The sequence below is a fragment of the Pseudopodoces humilis genome, chromosome 7, assembly GCF_049639895.1.
Source record: "Pseudopodoces humilis isolate 2021_Gansu_Grassland_sample_001 chromosome 7, ASM4963989v1, whole genome shotgun sequence".
Lineage (NCBI taxonomy): Eukaryota > Metazoa > Chordata > Aves > Passeriformes > Paridae > Pseudopodoces > Pseudopodoces humilis.
Window position 1 is genome coordinate 22,840,359 of NC_142206.1, and position 10,288 is coordinate 22,850,646.

The 10,288-nt window shown below is 44.7% G+C and overlaps 1 protein-coding gene across 7 annotated transcripts in view; it reads left to right on the forward strand.

Annotated features, from left to right (window-relative positions):
* TSPAN18 (tetraspanin 18) overlaps nucleotides 1–10,288 on the forward strand; it is a 192,730-nt gene that overhangs the window by 178,830 nt on the left and 3,612 nt on the right. For all 7 annotated transcript variants that reach the window (XM_088057289.1, XM_088057290.1, XM_005522412.3 and 4 more), the window contains 3 exons: nucleotides 5,045–5,143; nucleotides 6,339–6,518; nucleotides 9,289–9,372. In XM_088057289.1, coding sequence (XP_087913415.1) covers nucleotides 5,045–5,143; nucleotides 6,339–6,518; nucleotides 9,289–9,372 — 363 coding nt within the window. The remainder of the gene's footprint in view (nucleotides 1–5,044; nucleotides 5,144–6,338; nucleotides 6,519–9,288; nucleotides 9,373–10,288) is intronic.

The following is a 10,288-nucleotide window of genomic DNA, read 5'->3' on the forward strand; positions in this document are numbered from 1 at the left end:
CCTAGGGGTAAACTTTTACCACAGTAGTAGTAACCACAGTCTCATTTCTTTCTCTAACCAGCAAAGGTCTGGGCATTTTTTTTTTCATGTTCACACATGTGCAAAGGAGAGCCTGACTGAAGTAGGTCCATCCTTCTTTGAGTGATGTCTGTGGGAAAACACTGGCTGGTAGAGGTGGTCACTAGTGACTGTTAGTATTTATTTTGCTTATTTTGCCTCTGCCAGTAGCTAGAGAACATACAGCACATTTGCTGTACTGAATGTGAGAGAAGTGTGGCATGAGCGAAGAAGGGGCACGTATAATGACGAATTTCTTAAGCAGTATATACTCTTAATTGTATTCATTTAAAAAAGCTTTTGATAGAAAAGAATCAAAACTTAGGAAGCTCACAGCGAGAGTGTGGTGTTTTTATGGTAGAATGGGCTTGGGGGAGGGTAGTGAGAGGACTTTTTTTCTATTTATGAGTTGGTGGTCTTTTGTCTTTGCCTCAGATCTGAAGGCAGTGGGGAAGGGATGGCACTCTGCACACAGAATGGGTGCCCCATTCCAATTTAGGCTTTGAGACCATGCTCTTATGGAAACACCTATAAACATATTGCAGTATGGGGAGTTCTGGTGTCTTCCAGTCATTACAGCTCCGCTGATAGGAATTTTTAGAGAATTCCTTTGGTTCAGCAGAAGGGGCAGACCACACACATAGAAACAGGTATGTGCTTTGTGACAGAGACAGAACATGGTCCCTGGGGAGTGGGGCCTGGGCAAGCAGCTGTCAGCTGATGGCTCCCACCTCCCCCCTTCTCTCTGGGAAACCTGTAAAAGGTACAAGAAACTGTCCAGGCTTGCTGTGAGTGCTGGGTGTGGGGTGGCTGCATTTTTGTGAGTCCTCCTCGCTTATAGCTTGCTTCTGAGCAAAGCGTGGACACGTAAGGTCATGTTACCTTGTAAGATAAGGTCACAGTGGTTATTCTAGACTCCTGTGGCAACTGGCAGTGTTTTGTGAGGTAAAACTTGAAGGGGAACAAACTTCTATCTTTCTTGAGCTTGTCTCCTTGTTTGTATCACCATCTTCCCACTCTGTCAGAATGATTGACAGGAAGGGCTTAAACGGGAAGGAATGAAGAACGTCAGATCCTAGCATAGCTGGAGTTGGCTCTGTGCAGAAGTCAAACTTGATCTGCGAGTTCTTGTGTTGTTCACTCCTCAGGTTTCTTCTGAAAAAAAAATAGCCCTTGTTTTGGTGTTGCTGTATATTGTGGTAGCTTGTGGAAAGCTACTTGTGGCCAATTTTGCTGTCACCTTGGGTTAGGGTAAGCTATGTGGGTGGACAGAGTAGTTCTTTCATTGATCCTATGGGGGGAAGAATTCTTCACAGTAGCAATTTAAGGTCAAGATCAGATGTGCTTTTCTCTTCCTTGCAAAACAAATTACTTTCAGGGCATGTGGTGGCAAATGCACACTTAACCAATTTAAATTTCTTCGAAGCTTACCAAGTGGGATTCTATGATGGTTGTTGCACCAGTTCATGTGGCTGTGGTATGTAAAATGAGACAAGAGATACACTTTATCTGTTTGTTTTACATTTGTATACATTTGTATACATTTGTATAGTTTTCCATCCAAACCAGCTCCCAAACACTCAATGGGATTAAATTATTAACATTCGTTACCTAAGGGAGTGAGAGAAATCAAGAGACAAAAATAAGGGAGAAAAGAGATGTTTTCTGTTGAGATTTGGCATAAGAAGAAGAGTCAGTGACGCAAAGCAAGGTGGTGGGATAAGTGAAGGTGGTGTTCATGAAGGTGAGCTGCCATGACCTGCAAGTCCAGCTGCACTTCCAAAGAGCTATCTAAAAGCAGTCTCTGAAGAGGAAGGCTGCTGTTAATCAGCTATGGGATTACCAGAGTGTCTTTTCCTTTAAAAGGAGGTTTTGGGGATGGAAAACCCTTTTTCATCTAGAAGATACCCCACAAAATAATGACTTTCATGAACACTAGAGAGAGACTGTGAAAGAGCAATAGGAATGGCTCTTTATATGCTGTTCAGAGGTCTGGGTGGAAAAAAACCCTGGAGGGGTATTTGATTCTTAGTGAACTTTCTTAGGAAGCAGGAAAGCAGGATGGTAGGGAACAGAAGAGTCCAGTGGCAGGGCTTTGGATGGAGTCTGGTTGTTTGAATTTTTAGCCCCAGTTCTAACACTTAGTAAGCAAGCCACCATGGTTGCTGGTGCCTCTATTTCCTCAGACACAAGGCAAAAGCTAATGAACCTTTCTCAGCTGAGTGGACAGAGGTCTCTCAGATGGAAGGCACTGCAGGAGTGGGAAGTGCAGCACTGATGACTGCTCCTCCATGCCCTGCACTATGCCAGACACTTCAGAATGCTCCAGGCCGATGTAGATGGGTAGCAGTGTGTCCTGTTTCCCAAGCAGGCACCGTGAAAGCAGCTTCTTGCACAGCATTCAGTATCCTTGAACACAGCATGGCATGAGAAGGCTGTGACCTTCCTGGGCAGTGCCAGCATGCCTGTGTTGTGCAGAAATGCCCTCCTTCTTCTAAACCCCTTTTATCTGGCTGCAGTAATCCCAGCAAAGCTATTTTTTGAACCAGTGTGACAAAATAACAGCCTCACTTCATTCGCTGCCATGTAAATGTATGCATGCATGTGCTGCACTGGAGGTGCCCCGCCCAAAACACAGCTGAACAGCTCCTTATTGTTCATGGCTGTGGCTGCCACAACTGTCCTGTCAAAGTGTGTGTGAAGCTCTAGTTTTATCAGTAGGTCCTTTGCTCCCTTCGGAATAGTTATTGCCATAAAAATCCAATGTGCACCAATCTCATCAGGGCTGGTACTTGTTTCAGCTAGAGGAGAGCCATGGGCATGGCAGTAGGACCGTCTTATTTCATCCTCCTTTGTCAGCAATATTTTTAAAAAAAGAAATTTTTTTTTTGGTTTTTTTTGGCCCCATTATTCTGAACTTGAGATGCTCAGGATAAGCAGTTTAAGACCAACGAAATGGAATCAGTTATTTTCCTGGCAAATGTACTCTTCCAGCACTAGGCTTTGTTTTAGGCCAAGTGTTGTAAAAATCACACACAAACTCTGAACAATTTCCTCTGGGATTGTGGCTGTCAAAATAAAGGTTTCACTTTATATTTAAATTACTCTTTTGTTTCAGACCCCAACAAAGGCAGCCGGCTGGGATTATTACCAGCGGTAATATCAGTTTCAAAGTCTGTGCTTCAGACAAGCATCAAAAAAATGTGCTGCTGTCTGCAGGGTTGGATGCTGCATGGATAAATTAAGCAGAGAAAGGGAAGGAAAGAAGAACATTGAGGACATATTTCAGCATCTTCTAACCTCACCTTCCCTCAGTACACAAAATTCCCAAAGGAAAAATGCCATGTCCTCTGCTATTTTAATATTCATATGCAAAAAAAAAAAAATAAATAAAAAAAAAGTGAATATCAGTCCCAAAAAAGTAATTTAGGAATTTAACAGCATAACTAATTAAAGGTAGTGAGACTGAGCTAACTGCCTGATTCATGTATTTGTGACAAAGTTTTACCCAGTATTGATGTAGTAATTACATTTGACCTTTGTTTTTATTTGTAAAAGAGAAGCCAATATTAGCTGGTATTCAGGGTCTTTTAAAAAGTCACAACAGCTTTTTTTTTTTCCCCCTTAAATTCTGTGACAAACAAAACAAACAGTTTTGTGCTTGTGCTTTTGTGCCCACCCATAGAGCTCATACATATGTATGTGTATGTGAGACATTTCACGTTGCATATCAAGAACCTGAAACCAGCTTGTAGCAGTCTCTGTTACTGCGTCAGCAGTGCTGTATGAACAACAGGGGGGAATAAAAAGGGTATTTTTCAGGCAGCTTAATTCCTGATCCTACAAATATGCAACATCACAGCAGTGCTGTAGCCAGCCAAGTCCAGCCCCCTTCACTGTGGCTTTTGCAGCAGCAGAAGATTTTGGCTGTGTGGATCACAAATCACAAGACATTTTGGAGAAGAGACCACACAAGTCCAGACCTACTAGGGACATGAAAGATGATTTCTGAAAGTTTTTGTCCTGAAGTGACAGAAAGGCAGCAAGATTGAACTGGGATGTTCAGTTTAACAAGATTATTAGGATTGTATGTTTACTATTCCTCCAGAGAGCCATCCTAAGTAAATGTAATTTCAAGGTGTCTAGCTTCTCGAGAAGACTCTGAAACAAATTGTTTGTGCATTTATTCTGTTTTACTGTAAGTATAAATAGGGGTAAATGAAATTCCAATAATTTATATTGCTGACCTTTGGAAAAGTTTACATTATCTAAACACAAATATAAAGAGGATTTTTTTTTTCATGTATGCAGGTTAGTTTAGATAATCAAAAGCATTGTTAAGAAAATGGTGGTTTTTTCTGATTCATAAGCTGATTCGACTAGTTCCTATTCATTAATTTTTTTTACTTCTTTTTGATTTCCAGAAAGTTTCATGTTACGGCTTCATTCTGCTTTCTCACACATTGAAGTAAATTCAGAGCAGTTCCCCTGTTGTTAGTAGGAAGTTAACTGGTTTGACTTAAAAATGGAGGGGAAAATCAAGCTTTGCTTGCAGAGCTCATAAAGCACAGCAAGTAAAAATAGTCTGGGTATAGATTTGACAATCTTTCTAAAATCTGGTTTAAGCCTGTTTCAATTTATTAAATACTTTCAAATAGTGCTGAAAATTTTTTTAAAAAAGTAACCCAAAACAACAAAAACTAATACCAACCAACATTTAAGTGTAAACACTATTTTAGAAGTATAGATATAGTTTAGTCCTTGATTTTAATGAGTGACCATTTTATTCAACAGGTACCCTTCACCCTCTACATAGATATGGCTCAGCCAATGGCTTTTCACATGTTTCTCCTCTGAGGTTTGCAAAAAAAAAAGAACAAACCCAAAAACCAAAGAACCCCCAGCATTCACAGAAGGGAGCTTTGGGAAATGTTTGGGAAAGGTGTTGGCAATAGTCTTTACATTTCCACCTGTGTGTGCATTTCAGTTGACCAGAGAGTTTTTCACCAAGGAGCTGAAGAAGCATTACCAGAGGAACAATGACACGGACGTCTTCTCTTCCACCTGGAACTCTGTTATGATCACAGTAAGTCTCAGACCATGCCAGTCCCATTCTGCCCATGGTCAGTGGCCACCAACACGTTGCTCAGCCCACACCCTCAGTTTTCCCAGGGTCAGCCTGCTTCAACCATCCTGTTGTGTCCAGCCTAGCACCAGAGCTTGTGGTTGAAGGGAGGTGAGACTTTGGCTGGCATTCAGTCTTTCTCAAATGGAGAGAGACTCCCTGTCACTGCATCGGGGTCACCTGATTTGCCAAAGCCTGAGGCATTGGAATACCCTCAGCTTGGCACAGAGAGCAGTGGAGGTGTCTGCAGCTGCATACCACTGCATTTTCTCCGGGCCTTTCACCTTGCAGACTGCTTCAGAATTATTCTCAGCCAACAGCAGCCAAAAGCTGGCATTAGCTAATGTTTTGTTGTTAACAGCAGCTTAGGCAGGAGTGTGCCTAATGATTTATTTTCACTATAGAAATATTAGCCATCAAAATTGACTTTGTTATTACAGCCCTAATTGGGCAGGTTACAGGTCGACAGTCATTGGAACTGCAGTTGTTATTACCTGCCACAAGAAGTTCAGTCTCAGTGTGTGTGTACACATGTGTTAGTGCTCCATACACCCCATGGTGTATCCCTTCAGGAGTGGAAAGCAGGACGTCAGCCTCTGCAGATGAAAAGTCAATTTTAATCTTAAAAGGAAAGGATGATTGCTGCCCTTCATGCTGATTCAGGACTTTAATAAAGACATTTCCTTTTGCTGACTGAAAGGAGACGGAGTCAGAGTATGACTTGAATCCTTAAAAAGCCTCTGACTGGAATCCTAAAGAGGGACCTTACTCAAATCACCTAGCAGTGCCTTTGAGCAGTAACAATCCTGGCCATTAGCTATGGGGAGAAAGGGTAGTTGGGGGCCTGGATTGTACTGCCCAGTGATCTCAAGCAAGTCATTCTGGATATGCCTCAAAGCCCTGTGTAGTTTGCAGCAATATTCCCAGTAGAACCTTAGAATCTACAGTATGACTTACAAACAGTGGGACTTCATAAAGACTTCAGTGAAACAGAAGCTCCAAGGTACAAGCACAACCCATTTCTTTGGAAACAATGGTTGTTTTGTCTCTGCCTTGACCAAAGCTTCTATCCTTATGAGAATAGGTCTTAGATTTCTCATGTCTGCTTTCAGGGAAACGTGTCAATTCTGTCTTTCTTCTCTGTGCCTCTCCCCAGTTTGCCTGCTGTGGAGTGAATGGACCAGAAGATTTTGAAGCTATTCCTCATCTTCCATACTCCTCTTCGGAAAAGGTGACACCAGAGGCTTGTTGCCAGCGAGAGCTCCAGAGCCGGGAAGGGATGTTTGTCAACAAGGAGGCTTGTCTAGCAGGCAATGAGAGGTTTCAGAACCGGCAGGTAAGGGAGGCCGAATGCTGGGAAAAGGAGCTTCACAGTGGGCAGAGAGATGGCTGCAGTGGTCACGGGTAGCTAGTGAATCTGGCAGGTCCTGACTGTACCTCACATCCTAATTACACTCCTGCTGACAGCTTTTCAAGTGATGGCATGTGGCTGATTTTGAAAATCTCCTTTCATTACATATCCATACACTGCTAAGTCCATGTTGTGCTATATCATCAGAAATATGAAGATTTTCCTAAGGGACTGAGAGGTAAGGTGGAAATTTAGATCAAGTTCTGTTGTGTTTATGGAGGTTAGAACTATCTCTGAGAAGTTAATTAGCAAGCCAGCACAGGTCAGGTAGGATCGGATGGAGTTGACTCTTACTGGCTGCAGGAGTGGTCCCAATTTAGTTCACAAAGACTCCTAATCAATATATACAATCAAAATATCAAGGGTTAAACAGTCACAGAAAACCATGTCTGTTTTCTAAGGAAGAGAAGTATTGGAAAGCTGCATTTCTTTGCTTCTTTACTCTTTACTCTAGAAAAAGGGCATTTCTTACAGCTGTCTTTCTGTACCTACAGGGAGCCTACAAGAAAGCTGGAAAGGGACTTTTTACAAGGGCGTGTAATGTTAGGAGAAGGAGGAATAGCCTTAAAATGAGAGTGTAGTTTTAATCTAGATATTACAGAAAAAAAATATTGACTGTGAGGGTGGTGAGAGGCTGAAAAAGGTAGTCCAGGGAAGTTGTGGATGCCTCATCACTAGAAATGTTCATAGCCAGGTTGGATGGGGCTTTGAGCATCCTGGTGGTAGGTTTGACTGTAGCAGAGAGGTTGGAACTAGGTGATCTTTAAACTCCTGCCCAACCCATTCCATAGTTCTATTTATTCTATGATTCTTTTGCTAGGCCTCTCAACTTGGCAATTTTTTGCAATACTGGACAAGAGAGTTCATCCCATTGATGCTGGGTCAAGTTTCCTTCCAATGTCACCAAGACGTGATGTTTAAGAAACTTTCCAGCAAAGCTCCTGATTCTGTTCACCTCAGCATTAGTTAAACCAACTAAGCTCCGTACTGACTATTATGTGCAAACCTCCTTGTCCCTCCAGACTAGGCATTGGTCCTCTTTTCAGCACTTAAGAGCAGATTGAGAAAGAGAGGAAAGGATTTTGGAAGCAGCATGTGAACTGTTCCCTGACTGGCAGCTGGAAATGGCTGGCAAAGGCACTCTGGGTGAGAGATCATAGCAGACAGCACCATGCTGCTTCTGCCAGGTCAGATTGCTGGGAGGAGAGGTGGGGAGGAGAGACATGACAGACAGTAGGGAGGCAAAGAGAAATGCATTGTGAGAAAGAGGGTTAAAGTTTTGCCCAAGTGGTAATGCTGAAAACCACTCCCACAGAAAGGGAAGGCTTCCTGCAAGCCCATGTCACCAGAGTGTTGGTGGAAGAAGCTGTGTGCACAGCAAGTGTCTTCAAGCTCAGAGTGGTGCACTTAGGTAAAACAGGAGAGACACTGACAGCTGAATAGAGGCACTGCTGGAGCAAAGTCAAGCTCTTGGGCCACCATGCTGGTAGGACAGTGCTGACCACACTTGTGCTCATTCCTGTCTGTAGCCAGCTAAGCAGAGCATGCTGCAGGCTGGGTTAAGGTTGGAAGTCTGGCAAGCACACAAATCTTTGTTGCTGGGCTGGATTACTTTTCTCTGAAAATTTGGCTGAAACATGAGAGCTGATGCTGAGCGGTCTCATGTTGACAAGAGCACAGTTTTAACAGCTCAGTTACTGCCCCAGCAGTCTGGGTCCCCTGGGGTGGCCTCATGAGTGGACCTTCTCCATGCCCTCCTTCACTCTCCACCAGTTGTGCCTCACTCATAGTGAGCAGGGTTTGGCATGGACACAGGTACATCACTATTGTGCTGTCTTTGCAGTTCCAACACTTTCATTATAAGTAGAAGAAAAAAAATGAGGTGATCGAAACATTCTAGCAGCATGGATAGGATTAAGACGTATGTGTGAAGTATATTCTCAGTGGAGAGGAAGCTACTTTTCATATTGGACAAACTCCAATCTACTTTTCTCTTTATGTGAAATTTCCCAGTGGGTTGAAATTAGACTGGGAAGGCTGAGGCCAGGATAAGCTGGTGATTTCCAGAAATACCATGAAACCATTGCAGGAAGATCTACCTGCTGTTAATTGTATTAGCAATAATAAATTTAATTAAGGGTGATGGTGGCTATGCTTCATAAGTGGAATAATTGCCACAGTGCATGGGCCTGAGTTCTTAGTGAAATTCTTCTATAGTGAGATCAGCAGGTGTTCAGCCAGCCACTTTTTGGGGGAACCACACAGAAAAGGTCCTGGGCTGCTAAAGAGCTGCTGGCTGTGAGAGATGAATCAAGAATCTCCTGCCTTGGTTTTAAATAAATCATCCTGTTCTCTAGCCAGTGTGGGATGTCTGTCACCTTCAGTGAGCGTCCTTCCCTCTGTGCTTAGTCTCTGCCCTTTGCAGATGGAGTTCCTCTCTGTGCTGCTCCTCTCTGCCCTTCAGGAACTCACAGTTCCTCGTGGTCAGGGAGGGGTAGGAGCCACCCCCACCACCCTCCAGCCATACCTTCCCCTCCCCAGCACTGTCCCATGGAGCTCTGTGTCCTGTGCCGTGGGGCTGGGTGAGAGGGAGCCGTGCTTGCGGTGCCTGGGGCTGAGCGCACCTCGTGTCCTAGCGAGGGCTCTGCTGTGAGAACAACACAATGTGCTGCTCACCATGTTTTGTCTTTCCCAGGGCTGCTACACCGTGATCCTGAACTCCTTTGAGACGTACGTGTACCTGGCAGGAGCTCTTGCCATCGGAGTGTTGGCTATTGAGGTACTTACCGTTGTCCGAGGGGAACAAAAGCAGTGTCAGTACCGTGCCAGCAGCAAGGCAAACGGGCAGGTGCTCCCCCTCGCCAGGGAAAGGTGCTCTGGCAAAGTGCAAGCAGGCTATCAGCTCGTGCTTCTAATTGCCTGGAAAGAGGCTCCTTGATCCTTTGATCAAAGGGCAGGGAAATAAGCCATGCCACACGCCTGCAGTGCCACCTCGTGCTGGGCCTGCACAGAGCTCAAGCCCTGCCACATTGCCACGAGGGCCACAGGGGCTTTGGGGACCCACCGCTCTCCATGGGGCCGGGCATAGTCACTGCCCCCACTGCCACAGTGTCCCAGCAAGCTGACTAATCTGTCACTTGGTTAACACCTTCAAACCCTGCCACGTGCTTTAAAACCTTCTGTTTAGAGAGTCAAAAACTAGGGGTTGCAGAGCACTTTCATTGTCCTGCCATTAGTAGCCACTCCTTTGGTGATGTCTCTGAGGAATAGACATCCACCAGACATGGTTTTAGCCCAGAAATTATGTCCCTGTGGCATTGCAGGAGAGAGATCTGGGCAGAGAGGCCCAGCAGCCTCCCACAAAGGCTGTCCTGTGCCCGTGCCAGGCAGTAGCAGTGATGTACAGAACAGGGACTGTGGATCCTGCACCCCATGACACCAAGGGCAGTTTGGGAATGAAGTCAGGCTGCTGCTGTAGCCACTGACACTTTGGGGGAGAGCGAGGGGCAGAGGAAAGGGTTTTGCCACAGCCTCCCATGGGTAGCAAGGGTCCTCTCTGCATCACTGCTGGGCAGAAGGAAGCAATGGGGGTGGTCCCAGAGCCAGGGAGGGCTTTGCCAATCTTCTGGAAGATGCAGCTGACATTTATGGTCCTATTTTGGTTTTTCCCTCTTCTTCCCCACTCCTCTTCCCAG